Source organism: Schistocerca nitens, chromosome 1, assembly GCF_023898315.1.
Source record: "Schistocerca nitens isolate TAMUIC-IGC-003100 chromosome 1, iqSchNite1.1, whole genome shotgun sequence".
Classification (NCBI taxonomy): Eukaryota; Metazoa; Arthropoda; class Insecta; order Orthoptera; family Acrididae; genus Schistocerca; species Schistocerca nitens.
The window spans coordinates 539704321-539731935 of NC_064614.1; the positions used below are offsets into that span (position 1 = coordinate 539704321).

At 38.8% G+C, this 27615-nt stretch overlaps 1 protein-coding gene across 6 annotated transcripts in view; it reads left to right on the top strand.

The window, feature by feature from the left end:
• Window positions 1-27615, top strand: part of LOC126253797 (ATP-binding cassette sub-family C member 5-like) — a 546227-nt gene that overhangs the window by 137111 nt on the left and 381501 nt on the right. For all 6 annotated transcript variants that reach the window (XM_049955254.1, XM_049955255.1, XM_049955256.1 and 3 more), the window contains exon 7: window positions 22095-22185. In XM_049955254.1, the coding sequence (XP_049811211.1) occupies window positions 22095-22185 (91 nt within the window). The remainder of the gene's footprint in view (window positions 1-22094; window positions 22186-27615) is intronic.

The following is a 27615-nucleotide window of genomic DNA, read 5'->3' on the forward strand; positions in this document are numbered from 1 at the left end:
AAAGGAATATATCTTATCTGTTCTCTAAGTGAGGAATTTTTTGGAGATAGGAAGCCATCGATGGCCAAAAATGTATTGATGGCCAATACCATAGATGACATAGGTGTAGTGGCTCTGCCACAAGTGGTGGTAACTACATCACATTACTGCTGGCTACGCGAATCCACCACATGAGGAACCATGAATATGGTAATATAAGTGACTGTAGAGCAGGTGGAAGTCAGCTTCTCTTCAGTCAGCCACCTCACGCAGATCATTGCCTTCTATTCTACCCCACCATTTCTTGCTGCCCCTGCCGCTGGACTCTGTTTATCTATGTGCTCTGCAGGGCTCTGCTGAATTTGCTGTCTTGCCCTGCTGTACTGACAAGGTATTACGCTCCTGTCGGGAACACTCATCTACAGATGATAGAACTGAACTTGCTCAAGTTGCTATCAAGTATCATTGATTGCACCTTTTGATAAGCACTGAATTTCTGGAAAATCAAGTGTCAGTTTCTTCTACTTCAGTTGTGTTCTTATGGACTTCAGTTTTTCCCTGATATAAGGCTATGGCAATTTAATGGTTCATGGCCAGTAAATTCTTTAATCATAATTATTTGCATATCTACTGCAAATGTTGAGAAGCTATTAGTCTCATGTGTGGAGGTCAACTAAAATATCAGTGACCATAATCATTATGTGTGCAGAGCAGTATCTAGATCTAGCCAGTTCATAAGTGTGTTAGAGATGGGCTAGCGTATCTTAAGCTCATCAAAAAATACCAAAAACAACTGGAACTACAAGTAAAAAACTATTAGCACTAATGGCAGGTGTTGCACTTTAGCAGGTACAGCAATAACAATTTACGGATCAGTTACTGACTTGCTCTGAGGTGACCTCACAATCACCATGGCCCACAAGGGCCCAATTCCCTGTGTAATGAACTATATTCCCTGTGTTCAACAGTGTCTGTGAGGAATGAAGTTCGTACAACATGCCTGCCCCCTCACCTCATGACAGGACACGAAACTGATGCTTCTTATTGTTGGGAATGCTTCCTGATGTGGTGCAGACTGCAAATGTTTTGGGTGGTATAGGAGACCACCCGCTCTCCCCCCTCCTTCCCCCAAGCAGGAGCTGCCTGCCTTCACCCTGGATGAGCTCATGGATAAACCAGTGCAATACTTTGTCCACTGAGAGCATGTGGGCTCAGAATGACTGCAGTTCTTTCAGTGCACTAAACAACTAGGACAGACATACTTACAATGGGCCATCAAACTCCAAGGCATTAGTTGACACTGTAAATTCACTTGCGTAGCAGATGGGTTTTTAAATCTTATTAAGATAGCATCACATAAGACAGGTTGGTTTGAGACACACCCATCAAGTCCTGATTCACATCTTCAGATTAACAGATTCTACATTGGAACATGTCCCAGCCATCACACAATTATTTGAAGTAACATAGGAAGCTCAGTGCCTTATATCAAAACTGAAAGATGTTGCATTCACAGTTTCAAATAAGAGCTGCCTTAGCCACCCACTTTGGGCCAGCCTGCCTCATGTTTTGAAGGGTGCCTCTCTTTGGCACAAGTTCTGTTATCACCACAGTTGCTACACCTTCCCCATCACAGAGGTGTTTTTACAGTCTGTGTTTGGATAGGCCACTGCACCATTGTCGTGGTATTAATATCACCCTGGAAGAGTGATGTGTAAGCCTACATTTACCTTTCTGACAAATGACACCTGTGAACAATAGGATGACATAATAAATTGTTGTATAGGAGAATGACTTCATCATTTATTTTTCATATGGCAACTTACAAGCATAACAAGATGTAGGTGTAGATGCAGATGTTATGTCAACAGACAATGTGTGTCTTCAATGTGGGACAGTGTTCACAGTAATTTTATGAGAGGAAGTACCTGTGTTTGTGAATACTCTAAGTATTGTCAGCTCAGGTTGGAGCAGCATGTCAGTCCTGGAATTAAAGCTCCAGTTGAACAATGCTGGTATCAACTTGGGGACACACAAGAAAAGATTACAGTAATTCATTGATTCATATTTTGAACTGTCAAGTTGACTTTTACATGGATATTCTGGGTTATAAGATTATTGTAATGTTTTTTACAAAATCATTGTTTGTCATGAGAAGATAACTGTATTATACTTCAAGAATATGTGACGCAAATGTCTGAGAAGTGTTGTATTTATTCCCAAAAATGAAAAGCATGCTAAACGTTTATCTTCCAGCAAGGACTGCAGATACTACGGTATATTGATAATTTTCACTTATGGACCGTCTGACAGCAACTGAATAAAACACAATTTTAGTGCCATACGCGTTTCGCCTTTATTTTCTGCAAGGCATCATCAGTGGCCTGGAATATGTACATATGTTAGCTATTTTATTTACATTTTTGTCACTGTGCCTATAGGTTATAAACAGTTCTGTGTGGTTGGTATTTCCTATTAAGTTGTAATGTTTTGAAGTGTACTTACAGGTTGCGTAGACAGTTTCTTACATATTACGCTCCTGTTGCATTTTTGGTGTTGTTCTTCTTCCTATGAGCGCCAATTTGCTGTTTTTCCGCATTCCACAGCACTATGCACTGAGCGCTTGTTTTAATGCAATGTTTTGGTTTCTGTTGCCGACTGTCAAATGTTTTTGCCAAAGATCGAATATTACTGCCAAACTTATGAGTGTAACTGTTGAAGTATCTGTGGTCTGTTCGTGTATGCATTTGTGTGTGTGTGTGTGTGTGTGTGTGTGTGTGTGTGTGTGTGTGTTTTGGTGTCGTATTAATTTAATTTAATTTAATTTTATTGTATTTATTTATTTATTTTTGTTTTTGTCCTATGTATGTGTGTGTGCGTGTTTTGGTGTAATATATATTTTTTTGTGCTGTGTGTGTGTCTTGTCTGTATTTTGGTGTTATGTAATTTTTTTTTGAGGGGGGCTGTGTGTGTGTGTGTGTGTGTGTGTGTGTGTGTGTGTGTGTGTGTATTTTGGTGTTATATATATTATGTTATCATTTCCTTTATTAAGTGTAGTAGGGAGCCTGTGTTGATGTGTGTTTGTTCATTTATCACATGTTTGTTTTCTGCTATGGCTTTCTGGATGTGGAAGTTTTCTTGCATTTGTATAAGATGTTTGTCATGGTTGCTTATTCTCATTATTTTCATTTCTTGTTCCATGTTTGTAGGATGATGGTTGTAGTGTTTTAAATGCTCTGCAAATGTGGAATGGTTTGTTTCATACTTCCAACATCTGATATGTTCTTTGTATCTTGTTTCAAAATTCCTGCATGTCATGCCTATGTATACTGCATCACAACTTTGACATTCAAGTTTATATATTCCTGATTGTTGGAATTTGTCCCTCTTGGTAGTTGGCTGGCTTAGGTGTGATTGAAGGGTTTGCCCAGGCTTATATGCTATTTTGAAGCCCTGTCTCTTCAGGATGTTTGCAACTCTGTGTGTTAGTTTATGTGTGTAGGTCATGGTGTACCATCTGGTTCTTTTCTGTGTGGTGTTGTCATTGTGTGTGTTTGTTGAGTGTGTTTGTAAGTTTTCAGCTTGTGAATTCTTTTGTATTGTGGAAATATTGTGTTTGTTTTTTATTTGTGTTTTTATTTTTTGATTGAGCCTGTGTACCACATGTGTGTCATATCCGTTGTTCCTAGCTATTTGTATGATCGTGTTCATTTCTTGTTCATAGTTTCTCTTGCTGAGTGGGATTCTGTTTAATCTATGTAACATGTGTCTTAGTGCTGCAAGTTTCTGGCTTTGGGGGTGGTTGGATGTGGAATGTATTATTGTGTCCGTGGCTGTTGGTTTTCTAAAGATGTTAAATGTATGTTTTCCATTTTCTTTTTTAATTGTAATGTCAAGAAAATTTATTTGATTTTCTTTTTCTTTTTCAAGTGTGAATTTTATGTTCTTATGAGCTTTGTTTATTTCTGAATGGAGTTCATCTATTTTTTCACTTGGCTCGTCTACCAGACAAATAATGTCATCCACGTATCTGTACCAATATATGATTTTGAAACTTTCATTTGTGGTTATCTTATCAAATATCTGATTTTCAAGGTGACTGATGAAAATGTTTGCTAGTGTTCCTGATATTGGGGATCCCATGGGCAGTCCATCAGTTTGTAGATAATACTCTTCCTCAAACTGAAAGTAGTTTTGTTCAGTTGTCAGTCTGAGCATATCTGTTATTTCTTTTATTGCGTCTGTGGTGAGGTTGCTGTGGGATGAGAGATTTTGTTCTATGATTTCTATTGTTTCTGTGATAGGGATGGAGGTATACATATTTTCTATATCGAATGAAATCAGTGATGCTGTGTGTGGTACCTGTATGTTCTGTATGTTTTCTATTAGGTTTCCTGTGTTTATCACTGTTCTGTTGTTTTCTACTTTATAGTGTTTTGTAACTAACTTTTGGAGGTGTTTGGCTATGCGGTATGTTGGGGCTTTCTTGAAGTTGATAACAGGTCTCATTGGCATTCCGTCTTTATGTACTTTCGGTTGACTGCGGAGTGTTGGTGCTTGTGGGTTTTTCTGTGTTAAGTAGTATTTCTGTTTGTCTGTGAGTGTGTGTTCAATGTTTTTCAGTGTTCGTTTCACATTTGCCTGGAATCGTGTAGTTGGATCTGACTTCAGTTTTTGTATTGCGTTGGTGTTTATGTATTCCTTGGTTTTCGTGATGTATTGCTCTTTATCCATGAGTACTGTTACATTTCCCTTGTCTGCTCTTGTTATTAATACGTTGTTGTTTGTTAACTTTTGTTTTAACCTTTTCATAGTAGCTGCTTCTGTTTGGTTGTTCTTATTGTGTGTCTGCTGTGTTTGTTTTATTATGCCTTTTATTTCTTCTTTTACTAGTTCTCTTGTCAGTCCTATGTTTATTTCACAATTATTTTGTTGTTCTTCACGTGTAAGGATGTGTTCGGTTTCTACTATGAGATTTTCTATGTATTGATTGTTCACTTTGCTATTGGTGCAGTGTTTCAAACCTTTTTCCAAGAGCATTTTTTCGTTTTCGTGTAGTTCTGTCTCTGTTAGGTTAACTAAGCGTGGATGGAATGTGTGTTGGTGTTCATGTGGTTTCACATTTAAAATGCAAATGTATTTTTGCGTCTTTTTCACTGTTAGCTTCATTATCTTGTGTTTATGTTTGTTTTGTAAATGTTTCATTGCTATGTATGTGTTGTGCTCAGTTTTTTCTACTAGTGCCATGAAAACTGCGGCGTTTCCTACGTTTTTTGCCAATTCTAGATGAGTCTCATAGAGCATCATGTTTAGGTGCTGTTTTTTCGAATAGAGCATCTTAATTTCATGTAGTAACCAATATCGTTCTGCAAATGATTTCGACTTTTGTGCCACTGTAGAACTGTTTTTAACCTTTACATTAATGTAACTTGGAATTAAATCGTTCTTTTTGCATATTCTGTTGAATTTTATATGCTGTATCGTCTTATGGAGTCTCAGATGTATTTTCTTGAACCTGTTGTACATGTTGACAGGGAATGCTTGACATAGCTGTATTGACATCTTCAACGTTTTGTGGTCCTGTCCTCCTCAGTTGCGCGTAATACTACGGTATATTGATAATTTTCACTTATGGACCGTCTGACAGCAACTGAATAAAACACAATTTTAGTGCCATACGCGTTTCGCCTTTATTTTCTGCAAGGCATCATCAGTGGCCTGGAATATGTACATATGTTAGCTATTTTATTTACATTTTTGTCACTGTGCCTATAGGTTATAAACAGTTCTGTGTGGTTGGTATTTCCTATTAAGTTGTAATGTTTTGAAGTGTACTTACAGGTTGCGTAGACAGTTTCTTACATATTACGCTCCTGTTGCATTTTTGGTGTTGTTCTTCTTCCTATGAGCGCCAATTTGCTGTTTTTCCGCATTCCACAGCACTATGCACTGAGCGCTTGTTTTAATGCAATGTTTTGGTTTCTGTTGCCGACTGTCAAATGTTTTTGCCAAAGATCGAATATTACTGCCAAACTTATGAGTGTAACTGTTGAAGTATCTGTGGTCTGTTCGTGTATGCATTTGTGTGTGTGTGTGTGTGTGTGTGTGTGTGTGTGTGTGTGTGTGTGTGTGTTTTGGTGTCGTATTAATTTAATTTAATTTAATTTTATTGTATTTATTTATTTATTTTTGTTTTTGTCCTATGTATGTGTGTGTGCGTGTTTTGGTGTAATATATATTTTTTTGTGCTGTGTGTGTGTCTTGTCTGTATTTTGGTGTTATGTAATTTTTTTTTTGAGGGGGGCTGTGTGTGTGTGTGTGTGTGTGTGTGTGTGTGTGTGTGTGTGTGTGTGTGTGTGTGTGTGTGTATTTTGGTGTTATATATATTATGTTATCATTTCCTTTATTAAGTGTAGTAGGGAGCCTGTGTTGATGTGTGTTTGTTCATTTATCACATGTTTGTTTTCTGCTATGGCTTTCTGGATGTGGAAGTTTTCTTGCATTTGTATAAGATGTTTGTCATGGTTGCTTATTCTCATTATTTTCATTTCTTGTTCCATGTTTGTAGGATGATGGTTGTAGTGTTTTAAATGCTCTGCAAATGTGGAATGGTTTGTTTCATACTTCCAACATCTGATATGTTCTTTGTATCTTGTTTCAAAATTCCTGCATGTCATGCCTATGTATACTGCATCACAACTTTGACATTCAAGTTTATATATTCCTGATTGTTGGAATTTGTCCCTCTTGGTAGTTGGCTGGCTTAGGTGTGATTGAAGGGTTTGCCCAGGCTTATATGCTATTTTGAAGCCCTGTCTCTTCAGGATGTTTGCAACTCTGTGTGTTAGTTTATGTGTGTAGGTCATGGTGTACCATCTGGTTCTTTTCTGTGTGGTGTTGTCATTGTGTGTGTTTGTTGAGTGTGTTTGTAAGTTTTCAGCTTGTGAATTCTTTTGTATTGTGGAAATATTGTGTTTGTTTTTTATTTGTGTTTTTATTTTTTGATTGAGCCTGTGTACCACATGTGTGTCATATCCGTTGTTCCTAGCTATTTGTATGATCGTGTTCATTTCTTGTTCATAGTTTCTCTTGCTGAGTGGGATTCTGTTTAATCTATGTAACATGTGTCTTAGTGCTGCAAGTTTCTGGCTTTGGGGGTGGTTGGATGTGGAATGTATTATTGTGTCCGTGGCTGTTGGTTTTCTAAAGATGTTAAATGTATGTTTTCCATTTTCTTTTTTAATTGTAATGTCAAGAAAATTTATTTGATTTTCTTTTTCTTTTTCAAGTGTGAATTTTATGTTCTTATGAGCTTTGTTTATTTCTGAATGGAGTTCATCTATTTTTTCACTTGGCTCGTCTACCAGACAAATAATGTCATCCACGTATCTGTACCAATATATGATTTTGAAACTTTCATTTGTGGTTATCTTATCAAATATCTGATTTTCAAGGTGACTGATGAAAATGTTTGCTAGTGTTCCTGATATTGGGGATCCCATGGGCAGTCCATCAGTTTGTAGATAATACTCTTCCTCAAACTGAAAGTAGTTTTGTTCAGTTGTCAGTCTGAGCATATCTGTTATTTCTTTTATTGCGTCTGTGGTGAGGTTGCTGTGGGATGAGAGATTTTGTTCTATGATTTCTATTGTTTCTGTGATAGGGATGGAGGTATACATATTTTCTATATCGAATGAAATCAGTGATGCTGTGTGTGGTACCTGTATGTTCTGTATGTTTTCTATTAGGTTTCCTGTGTTTATCACTGTTCTGTTGTTTTCTACTTTATAGTGTTTTGTAACTAACTTTTGGAGGTGTTTGGCTATGCGGTATGTTGGGGCTTTCTTGAAGTTGATAACAGGTCTCATTGGCATTCCGTCTTTATGTACTTTCGGTTGACTGCGGAGTGTTGGTGCTTGTGGGTTTTTCTGTGTTAAGTAGTATTTCTGTTTGTCTGTGAGTGTGTGTTCAATGTTTTTCAGTGTTCGTTTCACATTTGCCTGGAATCGTGTAGTTGGATCTGACTTCAGTTTTTGTATTGCGTTGGTGTTTATGTATTCCTTGGTTTTCGTGATGTATTGCTCTTTATCCATGAGTACTGTTACATTTCCCTTGTCTGCTCTTGTTATTAATACGTTGTTGTTTGTTAACTTTTGTTTTAACCTTTTCATAGTAGCTGCTTCTGTTTGGTTGTTCTTATTGTGTGTCTGCTGTGTTTGTTTTATTATGCCTTTTATTTCTTCTTTTACTAGTTCTCTTGTCAGTCCTATGTTTATTTCACAATTATTTTGTTGTTCTTCACGTGTAAGGATGTGTTCGGTTTCTACTATGAGATTTTCTATGTATTGATTGTTCACTTTGCTATTGGTGCAGTGTTTCAAACCTTTTTCCAAGAGCATTTTTTCGTTTTCGTGTAGTTCTGTCTCTGTTAGGTTAACTAAGCGTGGATGGAATGTGTGTTGGTGTTCATGTGGTTTCACATTTAAAATGCAAATGTATTTTTGCGTCTTTTTCACTGTTAGCTTCATTATCTTGTGTTTATGTTTGTTTTGTAAATGTTTCATTGCTATGTATGTGTTGTGCTCAGTTTTTTCTACTAGTGCCATGAAAACTGCGGCGTTTCCTACGTTTTTTGCCAATTCTAGATGAGTCTCATAGAGCATCATGTTTAGGTGCTGTTTTTTCGAATAGAGCATCTTAATTTCATGTAGTAACCAATATCGTTCTGCAAATGATTTCGACTTTTGTGCCACTGTAGAACTGTTTTTAACCTTTACATTAATGTAACTTGGAATTAAATCGTTCTTTTTGCATATTCTGTTGAATTTTATATGCTGTATCGTCTTATGGAGTCTCAGATGTATTTTCTTGAACCTGTTGTACATGTTGACAGGGAATGCTTGACATAGCTGTATTGACATCTTCAACGTTTTGTGGTCCTGTCCTCCTCAGTTGCGCGTAATACTACGGTATATTGATAATTTTCACTTATGGACCGTCTGACAGCAACTGAATAAAACACAATTTTAGTGCCATACGCGTTTCGCCTTTATTTTCTGCAAGGCATCATCAGTGGCCTGGAATATGTACATATGTTAGCTATTTTATTTACATTTTTGTCACTGTGCCTATAGGTTATAAACAGTTCTGTGTGGTTGGTATTTCCTATTAAGTTGTAATGTTTTGAAGTGTACTTACAGGTTGCGTAGACAGTTTCTTACATATTACGCTCCTGTTGCATTTTTGGTGTTGTTCTTCTTCCTATGAGCGCCAATTTGCTGTTTTTCCGCATTCCACAGCACTATGCACTGAGCGCTTGTTTTAATGCAATGTTTTGGTTTCTGTTGCCGACTGTCAAATGTTTTTGCCAAAGATCGAATATTACTGCCAAACTTATGAGTGTAACTGTTGAAGTATCTGTGGTCTGTTCGTGTATGCATTTGTGTGTGTGTGTGTGTGTGTGTGTGTGTGTGTGTGTGTGTGTGTGTTTTGGTGTCGTATTAATTTAATTTAATTTAATTTTATTGTATTTATTTATTTATTTTTGTTTTTGTCCTATGTATGTGTGTGTGCGTGTTTTGGTGTAATATATATTTTTTTGTGCTGTGTGTGTGTCTTGTCTGTATTTTGGTGTTATGTAATTTTTTTTTTGAGGGGGGCTGTGTGTGTGTGTGTGTGTGTGTGTGTGTGTGTGTGTGTGTGTGTGTGTGTGTGTGTATTTTGGTGTTATATATATTATGTTATCATTTCCTTTATTAAGTGTAGTAGGGAGCCTGTGTTGATGTGTGTTTGTTCATTTATCACATGTTTGTTTTCTGCTATGGCTTTCTGGATGTGGAAGTTTTCTTGCATTTGTATAAGATGTTTGTCATGGTTGCTTATTCTCATTATTTTCATTTCTTGTTCCATGTTTGTAGGATGATGGTTGTAGTGTTTTAAATGCTCTGCAAATGTGGAATGGTTTGTTTCATACTTCCAACATCTGATATGTTCTTTGTATCTTGTTTCAAAATTCCTGCATGTCATGCCTATGTATACTGCATCACAACTTTGACATTCAAGTTTATATATTCCTGATTGTTGGAATTTGTCCCTCTTGGTAGTTGGCTGGCTTAGGTGTGATTGAAGGGTTTGCCCAGGCTTATATGCTATTTTGAAGCCCTGTCTCTTCAGGATGTTTGCAACTCTGTGTGTTAGTTTATGTGTGTAGGTCATGGTGTACCATCTGGTTCTTTTCTGTGTGGTGTTGTCATTGTGTGTGTTTGTTGAGTGTGTTTGTAAGTTTTCAGCTTGTGAATTCTTTTGTATTGTGGAAATATTGTGTTTGTTTTTTATTTGTGTTTTTATTTTTTGATTGAGCCTGTGTACCACATGTGTGTCATATCCGTTGTTCCTAGCTATTTGTATGATCGTGTTCATTTCTTGTTCATAGTTTCTCTTGCTGAGTGGGATTCTGTTTAATCTATGTAACATGTGTCTTAGTGCTGCAAGTTTCTGGCTTTGGGGGTGGTTGGATGTGGAATGTATTATTGTGTCCGTGGCTGTTGGTTTTCTAAAGATGTTAAATGTATGTTTTCCATTTTCTTTTTTAATTGTAATGTCAAGAAAATTTATTTGATTTTCTTTTTCTTTTTCAAGTGTGAATTTTATGTTCTTATGAGCTTTGTTTATTTCTGAATGGAGTTCATCTATTTTTTCACTTGGCTCGTCTACCAGACAAATAATGTCATCCACGTATCTGTACCAATATATGATTTTGAAACTTTCATTTGTGGTTATCTTATCAAATATCTGATTTTCAAGGTGACTGATGAAAATGTTTGCTAGTGTTCCTGATATTGGGGATCCCATGGGCAGTCCATCAGTTTGTAGATAATACTCTTCCTCAAACTGAAAGTAGTTTTGTTCAGTTGTCAGTCTGAGCATATCTGTTATTTCTTTTATTGCGTCTGTGGTGAGGTTGCTGTGGGATGAGAGATTTTGTTCTATGATTTCTATTGTTTCTGTGATAGTAGAAAACAACAGAACAGTGATAAACACAGGAAACCTAATAGAAAACATACAGAACATACAGGTACCACACACAGCATCACTGATTTCATTCGATATAGAAAATATGTATACCTCCATCCCTATCACAGAAACAATAGAAATCATAGAACAAAATCTCTCATCCCACAGCAACCTCACCACAGACGCAATAAAAGAAATAACAGATATGCTCAGACTGACAACTGAACAAAACTACTTTCAGTTTGAGGAAGAGTATTATCTACAAACTGATGGACTGCCCATGGGATCCCCAATATCAGGAACACTAGCAAACATTTTCATCAGTCACCTTGAAAATCAGATATTTGATAAGATAACCACAAATGAAAGTTTCAAAATCATATATTGGTACAGATACGTGGATGACATTATTTGTCTGGTAGACGAGCCAAGTGAAAAAATAGATGAACTCCATTCAGAAATAAACAAAGCTCATAAGAACATAAAATTCACACTTGAAAAAGAAAAAGAAAATCAAATAAATTTTCTTGACATTACAATTAAAAAAGAAAATGGAAAACATACATTTAACATCTTTAGAAAACCAACAGCCACGGACACAATAATACATTCCACATCCAACCACCCCCAAAGCCAGAAACTTGCAGCACTAAGACACATGTTACATAGATTAAACAGAATCCCACTCAGCAAGAGAAACTATGAACAAGAAATGAACACGATCATACAAATAGCTAGGAACAACGGATATGACACACATGTGGTACACAGGCTCAATCAAAAAATAAAAACACAAATAAAAAACAAACACAATATTTCCACAATACAAAAGAATTCACAAGCTGAAAACCTACAAACACACTCAACAAACACACACAATGACAACACCACACAGAAAAGAACCAGATGGTACACCATGACCTACACACATAAACTAACACACAGAGTTGCAAACATCCTGAAGAGACAGGGCTTCAAAATAGCATATAAGCCTGGGCAAACCCTTCAATCACACCTAAGCCAGCCAACTACCAAGAGGGACAAATTCCAACAATCAGGAATATATAAACTTGAATGTCAAAGTTGTGATGCAGTATACATAGGCATGACATGCAGGAATTTTGAAACAAGATACAAAGAACATATCAGATGTTGGAAGTATGAAACAAACCATTCCACATTTGCAGAGCATTTAAAACACTACAACCATCATCCTACAAACATGGAACAAGAAATGAAAATAATGAGAATAAGCAACCATGACAAACATCTTATACAAATGCAAGAAAACTTCCACATCCAGAAAGCCATAACAGAAAACAAACATGTGATAAATGAACAAACACACATCAACACAGGCTCCCTACTACACTTAATAAAGGAAATGATAACATAATATATATAACACCAAAATACACACACACACACACACACACACACACACACACACACACACACACACACACACACAGCCCCCCTCAAAAAAAAATTACATAACACCAAAATACAGACAAGACACACACACAGCACAAAAAAATATATATTACACCAAAACACGCACACACACATACATAGGACAAAAACAAAAATAAATAAATAAATACAATAAAATTAAATTAAATTAAATTAATACGACACCAAAACACACACACACACACACACACACACACACACACACACACACACAAATGCATACACGAACAGACCACAGATACTTCAACAGTTACACTCATAAGTTTGGCAGTAATATTCGATCTTTGGCAAAAACATTTGACAGTCGGCAACAGAAACCAAAACATTGCATTAAAACAAGCGCTCAGTGCATAGTGCTGTGGAATGCGGAAAAACAGCAAATTGGCGCTCATAGGAAGAAGAACAACACCAAAAATGCAACAGGAGCGTAATATGTAAGAAACTGTCTACGCAACCTGTAAGTACACTTCAAAACATTACAACTTAATAGGAAATACCAACCACACAGAACTGTTTATAACCTATAGGCACAGTGACAAAAATGTAAATAAAATAGCTAACATATGTACATATTCCAGGCCACTGATGATGCCTTGCAGAAAATAAAGGCGAAACGCGTATGGCACTAAAATTGTGTTTTATTCAGTTGCTGTCAGACGGTCCATAAGTGAAAATTATCAATATACCGTAGTATTACGCGCAACTGAGGAGGACAGGACCACAAAACGTTGAAGATGTAAGGACTGCAGAATTTGAAGCAGTAATCCATAAGATGATACAGCCGTAGTCTGCAAAAAGATGAATGGTATAACTCGATATAAAAGCTACATTTCAAAAAATAACTGGCAGTAGAGAACATTACACCATTTGTAACATATCTTGAAGATGAAATGCAAAGTCCTTGCCACCAGTTAATATCAACATTCTCCATACAACATTGGATGGATGCTGTGAAAGGCACATGTGGCCATATCCCTGGCCACTGGGTACTGTTTCAATTGGATACTGTCACTACAGCAGTGTTGTTACAAGTGACAAGTGGACAATTAAACTCTGTCACTTCCTGCCACATAGAATGTCCCTGCAGTTCCAGTTTTGGATGTATGGTATTCCTTGGTGACATAAAAATTAGTTATCCAGTATCTTCAGTTTGTAATGGCAGTCAGAAGGATGCTCCATACATAATAAATGATTTAATGCAATTGTAGACTACTCATGTGATAACAGAAGTCACACCCTTTCAAAAAATCAGCACATTTGTAACAAATTCCTCTCCCTTTAGCAAATTTTGGGATGTGCTAAATGGTTTTCAGCACATATCACTATTCTATGATTTTCAAATACTCACACTGTATCCTATGCCATCAGAGAGTCCATACAGAATGAAGTAAGTCACCTCAAGGGTGGGGAATTCTGCACCAATTTCATGAACTCTGCAGCCATACCCCATCATAGTAGTCCATTAAACACATGGATCTTCTTGCATCTGCAGCAGGTTCTAGCCCACAGTTAACACCCAAACTGTACCATTAACACCCAAACTGTACCAGATACCTATCCAGTACCATAGACCCAAGAATTATTTTCTCACACCTTGGGGTGGGCATTGCTACTCGAAGATCAACCTTTCTGAAGCATACTTCCAGCTTCCCTTTGACACAGAGTGTCAAATATTCGTGTCCATAAATACAGAATGTGGATTATATCAATCCTGTAGGCTGCTGTTTGGTGTAGCAAATGCCCCAGCAATGTTTCAAAGGTTCCTGGAGCCATTACTGCATGACATTCTCCTTCGCTCTAATTGTTTGGACATCATAGTAAGCAAAATAGGCAAAGAACACCTTTCATGCAACCTCTGGCAGGTTTTCACAGTCTACATCTACATCTACATTCATACTCCGCAAGCCACCCAACGGTGTGTGGCGGAGGGCACTTTACGTGCCACTGTCATTACCTCCCTTTCTGTTCCAGTCGCGTATGGTTCGCGGGAAGAACGACTGTCTGAAAGCCTCCGTGCGCGCTCTAATCTCTCTCATTTTACATTCGTGATCTCCTCGGGAGGTATAAGTAGGGGGAAGCAATATACTCGATACCTCATCCAGAAACGCATCCTCTCGAAACCTGGCGAGCAAGCTACACCGCGATGCAGAGCGCCTCTCTTGCAGAGTCTGCCACTTGAGTTTATTAAACATCTCCGTAACGCTATCACGGTTACCAAATAACCCTGTGACGAAATGTGCCGCTCTTCTTTGGATCTTCTCTATCTCCTCCGTCAACCCGATCTGGTATGGATCCCACACTGATGAGCAATACTCAAGTATAGGTCGAACGAGTGTTTTGTAAGCCGCCTCCTTTGTTGCTGGACTACATTTTCTAAGCACTCTCCCAATGAATCTCAACCTGGTACCCGCCTTACCAACAATTAATTTTATATGATCATTCCACTTCAAATCGTTCCGCACGCATACTCCCAGATATTTTACAGAAGTAACTGCTACCAGTGTTTGTTCCGCTATCATATAATCATACAATAAAGGATCCTTCTTTCTATGTATTCGCAATATATTACATTTGTCTATGTTAAGGGACAGTTGCCACTCCCTGCACCAAGTGCCTATCTGCTGCAGATCTTCCTGCATTTCGCTACAATTTTCTAATGCTGCAACTTCTCTGTATACTACAGCATCATCCGCGAAAAGCCGCATGGAACTTCCGACACTATCTACTAGGTCATTTATATATATTGTGAAAAGCAATGGTCCCATAACACTCCCCTGTGGCACGCCAGAGGTTACCTTAACGTCTGTAGACGTCTCTCCATTGATAACAACATGCTGTGTTCTGTTTGCTAAAAAATCTTCAATCCAGCCATACAGCTGGTCTGATATTCCGTAGGCTCTTACTTTGTTTATCAGGCGACAGTGCGGAACTGTATCGAATGCCTTCCGGAAGTCAAGAAAAATAGCATCTACCTGGGAGCCTGTATCTAATATTTTCTGGGTCTCATGAACAAATAACGCGAGTTGGGTCTCACACGATCGCTGTTTCCGGAATCCATGTTGATTCCTACATAGTAGATTCTGGGTTTCCAAAAACGACATGATACTCGAGCAAAAAACATGTTCTAAAATTCTACAACAGATCGACGTCAGAGATATAGGTCTATAGTTTTGCGCATCTGCTCGACGACCCTTCTTGAAGACTGGGACTACCTGTGCTCTTTTCCAATCATTTGGAACCCTCCGTTCCTCTAGAGACTTGCGGTACACGGCTGTTAGAAGGGGGGCAAGTTCTTTCGCGTACTCTGTGTAGAATTGAATTGGTATCCCGTCAGGTCCAGTGGACTTTCCTCTGTTGAGTGATTCCAGTTGCTTTTCTATTCCTTGGACACTTATTTCGATGTCAGCCATTTTTTCGTTTGTGCGAGGATTTAGAGAAGGAACTGCAGTGCGGTCTTCCTCTGTGAAACAGCTTTGGAAAAAGGTGTTTAGTATTTCAGCTTTACGCGTGTCATCCTCTGTTTCAATGCCATCATCATCCCGGAGTGTCTGGATATGCTGTTTCGAGCCACTTACTGATTTAACGTAAGACCAGAACTTCCTAGGATTTTCTGTCAAGTCTGTACATAGAATTTTACTTTCGAATTCACTGAACGCTTCTCGCATAGCCCTCCTTACGCTAACTTTGACATCGCTTAGCTTCTGTTTGTCTGAGAGGTTTTGGCTGCGTTTAAACTTGGAGTGAAGCTCTCTTTGCTTTCGCAGTAGTTTCCTAACTTTGTTGTTGTACCACGGTGGGTTTTTCCCATCCCTCACAGTTTTACTCGGCACGTACCTGTCTAAAACGCATTTTACGATTGCCTTGAACTTTTTCCATAAACACTCAACATTGTCAGTGTCGGAACAGAAATTTTCGTTTTGATCTGTTAGGTGGTCTGAAATCTGCCTTCTATTACTCTTGCTAAACAGATAAACCTTCCTCCCTTTTTTTTATATTCCTATTAACTTCCATATTCAGGGATGCTACAATGGCCTTATGATCACTGATTCCCTGTTCTGCACTTACAGAGTCGAAAAGTTCGGGTCTGTTTGTTATCAGTAGGTCCAAGATGTTATCTCCACGAGTCGGTTCTCTGTTTAATTGCTCGAGGTAATTTTCGGATAGTGCACTCAGTGTAATGTCACTCGATGCTCTGTCCCTACCACCCGTCCTAAACATCTGAGTGTCCCAGTCTATGTCTGGTAAATTTAAATCTCCACCTAAGACTGTTGCAAACAGTCTCTGTTGCAATGTGTAGAAGTGCTCATTTCTTAAAACCAGAATTAGAGTACTTATGAAGTGTTATGGGAAAAGACAGAATGAGAACAACAAAATCCCACCTGCAAGCCATCCAGGAGCTGTGTGAACCATGCACTCTGATAGAAGAACTTCAGTCAGTACTTTGTTAAATAAATTATTGTAGATGTTTTTTTCCAAATGCTGCCATGATAGCAGCGCTATTGAACGGACATTGAAAAGCTGGTGTCCCTTTTGAGTGGATCTATAAAATAAAATAAGCTGTCTTTATTGTGAAGCAATCACCATTTTTCTCCTGGGTTCCCTCACATCCTAGCAACAGATGTTTCCCCTATGGGATTGGAACATTCTTGTCACACTGTACAACTAACAGATCTGAACTTCCAATCACGTTTGCATCTAATACCCTGTCAGCTACCTAACAAAATTACTCACAGATAGAAAATGGGGTTCTCTGTCATTTGTGGCATGTAAAAATTCCAATATTGGCTGTTTGGTAGAGTATTTGAGTTGGTCACCAACCACAAGCAACTGCTGGCAATGTTTGCTCCACATTTTCCTATCCTACTCTGCATATGTAGAACACAGTTTTCATTCACTCGCACTCGTCTTAAGGCAGAGACCCTTGGAACAAAGAGGCAGTTCCTGAGGTCAAGGACAGCTGAGTTCACAAAGTGCATTACTAACCAAAAACAAGTCCAGAACAAAGCAAAGATGTCTTAAACATGTGTGATAGTCCATGGAGCAATCCAAATCACAAACATAATACAGGTAAGGTCAAACCCTGTTATTTGATGGTGAGTAACGAAAGGCTTCAAAAACTAACAATTAGCAAGAGCCGGGCCACTGTGTTGACCGACATACTCACATCAGTGGCTGGCTCCATGTGACGTGGTTGTGGCAGTAGCAGCACTTCACACAGAAGCAAACTATAGCGAGAATATGGAACCTCTGTATCTCTGATGTGCTCCTCCGTTTGATCCTCGGACTGGGTAGGAATCCAAATCACTGTCACATACTAAACCTTACCCCCTTTATTTGACATATGGGGTCTGAAATGGTCCACCTGTACCGACTTCAGTGAGGAAGGGGAGAAAGAGGTGCCGGAAACCCCAGTAAACACTCCTGTATTATGCCCTCGATGTGATCAGTTGGACCAGAAGATGGTGCTGTCTGGACGAGACCTGGATGACTGATGGTTTCCGGAGAGCACATTGGGCTTGGCTGCAAGGAAGTGGGTTTAGGTCGTAGCGGAGATGAGATCAGCAGTTTGGCCTCTATGGGCCTGCTGGTGGTGATGGTGGGAGCTGGAAGTGACTTAGGGAGAGAAAATGGTTTCACATCCATCAGATCCCATCACAGGTAGTTGTTGACCACCTCTCAATGCCTAAATGGGGGTGGACATTCTAGTGGTAGCAGTCAGGCTGGTGGGCAAGCCTTTCCCTGGAGTGGCTATGGAGATCATGGCCATTTGGTGATAGAGGGCAAATCTGGACTTTATTAGGAATGTACTTCACATAATAAATTACTTTGCTGAGGAATAACTGTAGTTCTTTGACATTCTTAGGAGCTGGTAAGTTGGTGCCTCTATGAGATCCTGTGCCCATAAGCCCTTCTTTACTTAATGAAGTCCCCAGATACTTGATGCTTGGCTCAAAAAAACTACATTTATCATAATGACATTGCAGACCATGGACCTGGAGCTGCTAAAACAATATTAGTAGGTTGCACAGGTGTTGCTCCCATGTGGCTCCAGTAATTAGCAAGTCATCTAAATAATGAACACAGTTGTGGATACCTTGGATGAGTTGCTCAAGGTGTCTCTGAAATATCATGGGATTGCTTGTGACCCCAAATGGCCACTTGTTATAACGATGCTGCCTAATGGCAAATTAATCACTAGAAAATACTTCATCTGCTCATCTACATGCAACTGAAATAAGGCGTTAGTGAGATTTATTTTTGAAAAATAATGGTCCCGACCAACTTTGCTAACACTACATTTGGCCTAGGAACTAGATGTGGATCAACATTTTCATCAGGTTACCTTCCATTCGGAAATTGGGTGCACTCAGCGACTGTTATGTGACTTATAAATTATAGAGAGCAGCAATCAGTCATCCTTTATTAGATTTTATTATGCAGATCCAGATTTCGGCTAGTAGCTAGCCATTCTCAATGCACTATTTTCTATTCTCAGTGCATGTAAGTCCCTGTTGTTTGGGCATCAGTCACCGTTCTTTGAATACTACTGTATGTAGTGTGGATTGTGGGATTAAAGGGACCAGACTGCTACGCTCATCAGTCCTATTGTGTGTAGTATTCAAAGAACTGTGACTGTCGCCTGAACGACAGGCACTTACATGCATTGATAATAGAAAATAGTGCATTGAGAATGGCTAGCTACTAGCCAAAATCTGGATTTGCATAATAAAATCTAAAAAAGGATGACTGACTGCTGCACTCTATAATTTTATAAGGATCAACATTTGCTTGAGCTTTAGCAGTAGACTTAAAATCACCATAAAGTCTAACTGATCCATTTGGTCTCTTAACTGTGACTCTGGACATAGCACACTGGCTAGACAATACTGAGGACTTAAATCTCATACTTTGCAACCTATCCAGTTCTGCTTTAACTCACTCAAACATGGTGAAAGGCACTGGATGAGCTCTGCAAAATGTAGACACTGCTGATTGCTTTAAGTGTACATGGGCCTAGAACCCTGTTGTACAACCAAATGCGAGCTCAAACAGTTGCTTAAATTGCACACAATATAGTAAAAGACAGATTGCTCTCTGCTCAGTCGAACAGATTGCTATTTACCATAAAGAAGACATGTCAAGTTGCAGACAGGCACAGTTAAAGGGCACTTACATAAAGCTTTCAGCCACAGCCTTCATCAGTAAAAGAGATCCGGCCCGAGATGCTGAAGTTGGTGGTCGTGTGAGCATGAGGTGTGCTTGCTTGTGTGTGTGAATGGCACGTGTCTCTCCTTTACTGATGAAGGCTGTGGCGGAAAGCTTTATGTAAGTGTCTTTTAATTGTGCCTGTCTGCAACTTGATGTGTGTTCTTTATGGTAAGTAGCAAATTGTTTTTCCCTACATTGTTGACATTCCTACCTGGAGTTTCCATTGCACATACAAAGTTTCGAGTTCTGTCTCTGGCATCACAGTTGAAACCAGATTTGGCTTGTTATGAATGCAAAACCTAAAAAACGCAAAAGCAACTAAGTCAAAAATGTTGGTTGATTTCAAGAGTTGACTACTAGCAGGGATAGTTGTGAAGTTACATTTTTATATGTGATCTGGCCATGCAATTGGATTGACTGGCCATTGTATGCCAACACACTGCACTGGAAATTTTATTGTGTAATGATAATATATATAAAAAATGTTGATGTAGAAGAAGTTGCTATTTGGTGGGAGGAAAACTCAAGACACACTGAGGCAACTGGAAATTGATGGACAGTTGTTCATGCAATGCTAAGAATTGGATAGTTTCAAGCTATATTTTCTGTTGGCGTGAATTTGGACTCATTTGATGTCTCCAAATGTTGTTCTCAATCATGTGATCAAACTTTTTTTAATTTTAGGAAGATTGTTTATCAGATTAAGAAAGAGTATTCAAAAGAGTACTTTTATGTAAGTAATGTTTAAATGTCGTGAGAAATTTTTAGTTCAGGCCATACATGCTGTTATGTTTTGAGGATTGTCATTATTGAATTACTGAATTTAGAATGCCAGTACACTGAAAGGAGATGGTATGTTATGAATACTGCTGGTACTCTTAAATTCTAGTTAGATCACCTTGGAAAATTGAACCTATATACACACACTATTGGAAAACGAAAAAAAGGTGCACCTAGAAGCAAGTGTCTAGTGCATGTCGTACTTGCACGAGACACCAATAGAGGGCAGTTAATGCAATGATCAGTCACACAGCACTGCTGACAAACCAAGAACTGCATTATCAGACATGCAATGTTGCAAGCTTTGCAGCAGTTGTTCACTTCCAGAGTCAGTAGCAGCCAGTTTGTTGTGGCATACGGAGATACAGCTGTGTCTGCAACATTGTTAACATGCTGTGACAGTGTGGATGTGAATCATTTGTGCAAGTGATGGGGTCTGAGCAAGGGCATATAGTCGATCTGTGGGAGGTGGGGTGGTCATACAGCAGAATTGAATTACACCTGGTAGGAGAGGTCTCCACAGTGTATGGCTGTTCTCACCAGTGGTCCGCAGGAGGTGCACATGGCCGTCAGCTTGGGTCTGAATAGCAGCGTTGTACAGATGCACACCATGGCTGTTGGCATCTTACTGTATGCCGTTAGGACACCTTCTGCTCACACGCCAACATCGTGCAGCCTGCCGCCAGTGGTGTTGTGATAGGTGCTTCAGGAAGAAGAAAAGCAGATTTGTTGCCACCAGTAATGAGAGTCTCTTCTTCTGCCTTGGTTCCAATGGTGGTCATACACTTGTGCGTTGTCATGCAGGTGAGCACCAGCATATGGAATGTATATGACAGAGGAACACAGGGCCAATACCTGGTATCAAGGTGTGGGGAGCTGTATCTTACAATAACTGTTCTCCTCTGGTGATTGTAGAGGAAACATTGCACAGTGCACAGTACATCCAAAACATCATTCAACCTATCATGCTACCATTTGTGCACCAATAAGGCAATGTGCTTTTTCAACAGAATAACGCAGATCCACATCTATCCCGTGCCACCCAGCTTCCTCCTCAAGGTGTATGTCATCTACCATGGCCAGCATGGTCCCCAGATCCGTTGCACATTGAGCATGTTTGGGACAGGTTGAAACATCATGTTCCATGGTCTGCAACACAGGCAGGAAATCTGGCCCAGTTGAGGCAGCAGGTAGAAACAGCATGGCAGGTCAGTCTACAAGAGTACATTCGTCACCTCTGCATTAGTCTCCATGGGAGAATTGCAGCCTGCATTGCTGAAGGAAGGTATATAGGGTAATAGTTCTGACATTTTACATGCACTGTCGGCTATACTCAGGTGCATATGGATCTGTCGGTGGGATCATTTGTTGTATACATCCTCAAGAGTATATCAATAAAATTGCCTTCTACTGGGTCAATGAATTCATGGTGTTCTTTTTTCATTTTCTGGTAGTGTAGATTCAACTCTTGCACAAACCTGTTGACCCTACATATGTTACCTATTGTGGCATTTGTCAGCACAGATTGACCATATAAAAATCTAAACACATTGCTACAATACAATTACAATATATCTAACACAATGATGTGTGTAACATTGCTATTTCATCAGTTAATTGATTTGATCTGTTTTGTTTAGGACAGGCATTAGGTTACGGGCAGCTTGCCTTGCTTTACTGTACAGAAAATTATTTCGGCTCAATAATTTGGGAGACAGCTCTACTGGCCAGGTAAGTGCATGGCAAGCTATCTAATTTGTGCGCCTTTATGAAAAAATAAAATGTTGTATGTAGCTGTGTAGTGAAGTACTGAAAATAAAATAAAATTCCAGGCCTGAACATTATGATTAGTTTGCTTGCTTTACACTTAACAAATTGAGTCATGCCATCTCCCATTATCTATAGTTCATTACTGTACTCTTCTGTGACTCGTAACTCATAACATTATATTGATCTGACATTCTCACTAACTCTGGATCTTTATTTTGATAGAATCTTGCTATTTTTGCAAAACATTCAGATACTATTCATCATGGAATAAAAGTAATATATTTTACCACATCTTGTGAAAGTGGGCACGTATTTTGGTGTATCATTTTGCTTTAATTGTAATAAATTAGTTAACTTCTATTATAATCAAAATAAGGGAAAGACAGCCACTTGCCTATAGCAGCATAATGAGTAGAACACAGAAATGTGTAACAAGAACAGCATTCACACTAGCGTTTGAGCTCTTGCTTTTTTTATAGTAAAATTACATACATTCATACACACAACCACAGAAACTTCCAAATGTACACTCTCTTGGGTGCGGCAATACTCATTACTGATTATCAGTTATTGAAAGCATTTGCTTGGGCTATTGGATGTGGGAAGGAGGTAGGGAAGGCCACATAAGTTAAGGAGGGGATTACAGGATAGAGTGAGTGGGTCTTTTGACAGATGACTTAGTGGATGCACAAAAGGACAAAAGGATTTGATAGGGTAGAGATATAGAGTGACAAAGACTGATGCAGGGGAGAGACAGAGATGGAATGGGGGAGGGGAAGAGACAGAGAGAGAGAGAGAGAGAGAGAGAGAGAGAGAGAGAGAGAGAGAGAGAATGGTCACTTGGGGAGGGGGGGGGGGGGGGTAAGATTTTGACAGGGAAGGAATGATGTAAACAGAAGAGAGAAACAAAAAGATAGGTGGAGGGAGGGGGGGCAGTGGGAAACAGGTTAGCCTTCATCACTCTATATCTCCTTTGTGCTCTACACTGTAAACTCCTTTTGTCTTGTGCAACCACTGATTTATTTGTCATAACTCCTGCTTTGCTCTATCCTGTTGTCCCCTCCTTGTGTCGTGCATTCTTCCCTGTCACCTCCTGCCTCCCATGAGCCTGGGCAACTCGACTGCTTTCAGTAATCGATCATCAGTAATTAGTTTCACTGCAGCCATGGGAGTGTACGCACACGTGTCTGTGTGGTTGTGTTTGTGAATGGGTGTAACTAGAAAAAGAGCAAGAGCTCAAAAGCTAGTAAGAATCCTGTTTTCTGATATGTGTCAGTTATATATCTGTTATGTATCAGTCCACTTAGTTTATATATTGTTCCATCCAAGAATTTCCATTATTGTTTAGCTTCTGTTATAATAATTTTCTTTGAAATAAGTACCATCAGTTTAAAACAATGAAAATACAAGTTTTACATTAATTTCAGTTTTAAATATTTGTTATTGTTAACTGGCTCCTCCATGGTTTTTCATAGAACAGAGTATTCTGAGATCCTCCTTGGCTTCCTGCGCAGTGTTGGTAGCTCCATGCAGCCCTAAGCTGTGACTTAGGGATGTCTACTGCAAAACTTCATTCTCTGAAAGGCGCCCAAGGAGCATCTCAAACAAATAATAAAATACAGCATAAAACAAATATTTGAACTTATAATACGATATTGTCTACATAAAAATACATACTACAGCACTACTTAGGCTCCATTTCATTATTATTAGAACTATAACCAAACTACTTGCATGCATGCTTATCCATTTGTAGATGACTAGGGTACAGAAACTTTCACAACTATAAATTTTTTAATTCAATTTACCAGAATTCTGTGGCCTCACATTTGGTCTCTTGCTGTTTAGCTAGTTTTTCTTAGTTACAGTACGTGTTAATATCCAACAGTTTATATTCTCCTTTTACAAAGCAAATCATCTGCCATTACTTTCATACACAGTACCATGAAATGGAAATTGTTTTTACTTACTTAACACATTTTATTCCTTCACGGCAAACTTTAAGGTACAAATAAAAATTCAACCAAATATTATCTGCCATTGTATAAATCAGCAAATATTTCTGGTGGGCAAACCTATACATGGTAAACAAGAGTCATAAACATTAGATGCATCAAAATAAGCTTGTAAGAATGTATCTACCTATCTACCTACAAAGCAGCATCAGACTGGAAGATACTTATATTAAAAACTGACATATTCATTGCTTTATACTTCTGAGGTTCCTTTGTTGGGCAAAAAAGAACGAAGAGGAAGAAAGATGACAGTGCAGTACAAGGGTTAGGGAAGAACACGAGCTTGCATCTAGGTTACAGCAGACATAGTCACTGATTTGTCAAGCAATAGATGCAGGGAGAAAATATTGCAAGTAGGGACAGAGGTGGAGAGAGAGAGAGAGAGAGAGAGAGAGAGAGAGAGAGAATGGGGAAAATAAAATAAATTCAGAGTGGGAAGAATGAAACAAGAAAGAACAGTAATCACAGTTTATAAGGAGAATGAGTAGATGCTTTAGTTGGTATGGCAAATAAAAGTGTGTATAATATGTGTATAATATCATATATAATATTTCTCAAGTCAAAATCCCTTTTTCTCAACAAGTGTGTGCAAGCAGAGTATGGGTGCTGTAGGTCACTGCGACAAGAGCCGAGGTGCAAGGTATGAGACTGAAGGTGTCCAGCACAGCAGAAGCAATTGGTGTGGCCGAAAATCCATGCAAGTGGGAGGCGGGTTGTGTAGAAGGTGCAAGGGCGAAGGTGTCTGTCATTTCAGAAGTGACCAGTGTTGCCGAAAATTCATGCGGGTGGGAGAGATGCACAGAGATGCAGGTGTCTGACACAGCAGAGGCGACTGGCATCACCGAATAAGTGGGTGGTAGAGCTGAGCGGAAAAGGTGAATTGCAACATCTGGTGAGCATGCAGGCGAACTGAAGCAGCAGAGGCAACCGGTATTGCCAAGTAAGCATGCAGAAATGAAACCGTGTGAGTGGAGCCTGCCACAGCATGGGGGATTTGTGGGGGGGGGGGGGGGCAAATTGAGAGAACACTGCAGAATGAGAAGCTGTGTGGAGCGAGGCAGCATGCTGTGGACTCACCAAATGGGCCGTGTAGCTCCAACTTCGTCTCTGTGCCAGCAGAGTGTTGTGGAATGGCGTGGTGATGTCCGTTACAGGGACAAGGTTGGTGAGCAGGCCACTTGGTGTGGTGTGGTTGCCATGCAGGGAGCAGGTGAGGTTGGCCATATTGTGCCAGGTGAGGCTGGCTAGGTAGCATTGAAAACCTGTGGAACAAAGTCATGCCATTCCACCTTAGCCATGCATGATAAGGTAGATATGTTAGTAGATTCATGGTCAAACCTCACTGTTGGTATGGAGAAGTCCAAACGTGAAGGAATAATATGGTCCTTGTCGGTGGTGAACAATGGGAACCAAAGCACTCGAAATAAAGGTGATAAAAACATGCAGTTTTGTAATGTTGCTAACGGTTGTCGAGTCACCTCTGTGGTTATTCATGCAGTTAAGGTAGTGTATGGCATTAATAACATACATTTCAATGGAACTACATTTATTTAACACTGAATAACAAGACACAATACAGCAGAAAACATGAGTGTTACAGCATGTGAGAAATCCAGCATTGGGCAGCTCCAAAGAAAGTCACTCACAGATAAAACATGCTTTTCATTTATCAATAATCACCACAAATTCCTGAAATTGTGTGCATGTTCACTTATTACGATGTCCTCTTATTCACCTCTGCATCCACCATTTCCTGCATTCATTATCTAGCTATGCACTGTATGGAGGAATAAATACTGTCCAAGAATTCATGCACTAAAAATATGTTTTACCTGACTCTGAATTTATAAACTGAATTGTACAACTAGCATATTACCTCCATCACTGATCGTCCTTTTCACTTGTCATAGCTTCTTTCATTTGTTGTTGGTTTTTTTAAATAAAATTCTCATCATTTATCTTTGAGGCCGAATACATGAAAAAGAAATATGTACAGGCTAAATTTTACTTAAATAAATTATAGTTAATTATTATTTCACATTAATTCAGCATAAAATGCTCAATCCAAAGGTTCAGAGTTTGGTCCTGGAGCATCATACCATGTCTCAAATAATTTTATCTTCTCTGCAAATTGTTGAAGAAATCTTTTGGTTACTTATTCAATATGCTGTCTTTCTTTGTCCTTTTTAAACATAAGTAAAATAACTGAACAGTCTGATAATCTTGCAGTCCACACCAATTGATCTTAAGACACTTTATTTATTTTAGCAAATATGTTACAAGAATGTGAATGTGAGTGTGCTACTCTTTGCATCCGCTCAGCTTCACAACTCCCAGGAAAAGACAAATTATGCCTGACTTTCTTCATTTATTTTAAGACAATAGAAAACGAGATGAAATAAAGATAAAATTTCTCTAGTGAGTGCCTAATCGATTATGAAGAATACGTGGTAAGAAAAATAAGATGAAAATGATAGATAAAACCACAAAACTGAACAGAAAGATTTATGTCACAACCAGGAGGTGTGATATATTGCAATTGGATCAACTGCTCATGTCAAGGTTATGATTTTCTGATTTTATAATGTGAAAGAACACCTCTATCCACTGTTCTCCCTTGATGCACATTTTCTCTCTCCTGCTAAACATACTTTTCCTATGTTCTGATCAGATCTTGTTCTCTTCTTCATCCAATTTCCTTGCCATATGGTTTGTATCCTTCTGAACAGCTTCACAAAATTTGCCCTTTGCATTCTTCTGCAGGTACATACTCCAGTCCCATTAAGTCTAAGACCCTCTTCATCAGACAGCTGCTTGTGAATTGAACTGATTCATATACCACTTGGTGTGCACCACTTTTGGGGCTTCTGTGCCATAAAGATCAGTTTCTATCACTGATATGTACAAAACAAAGTTACTTATTTAAAGTGATAGTGTCATAAGTCAGTTGACAAGGAAGCACTGATTTTGAGTTCTCATTCATGTGGAAATTGTTAGTGAGCAAATCAAGCATCATAAAGAGAAAATGTGATGCACATTTACTTACACATTATCAAAGTAAAAATGGTTAAGCCAGAATTTTCTTCCTACAGAATTATTGTGAATGATCCTATAGGAATAGTTCCTAAATGTGCACCTAGGTGTTCTGTAACATTCAGGCTGTGTTGTGTGAAGGCACTTTGTTCTTTTAAATAATAAGTAAAATTTATAGTCTTCTTTTGCTCTTTAGGTGTAGCGGACCTATAATAATATTGAAATTACCTATGTCTTGTGTAGCTTGCTTCATTTATGTACTAAGAAGTGATACTGTGGAATTATAACTGTGTGCAATTTGTGCTTCCTCCTATATCAATATTTTTAAACTTAAATCAGTGGG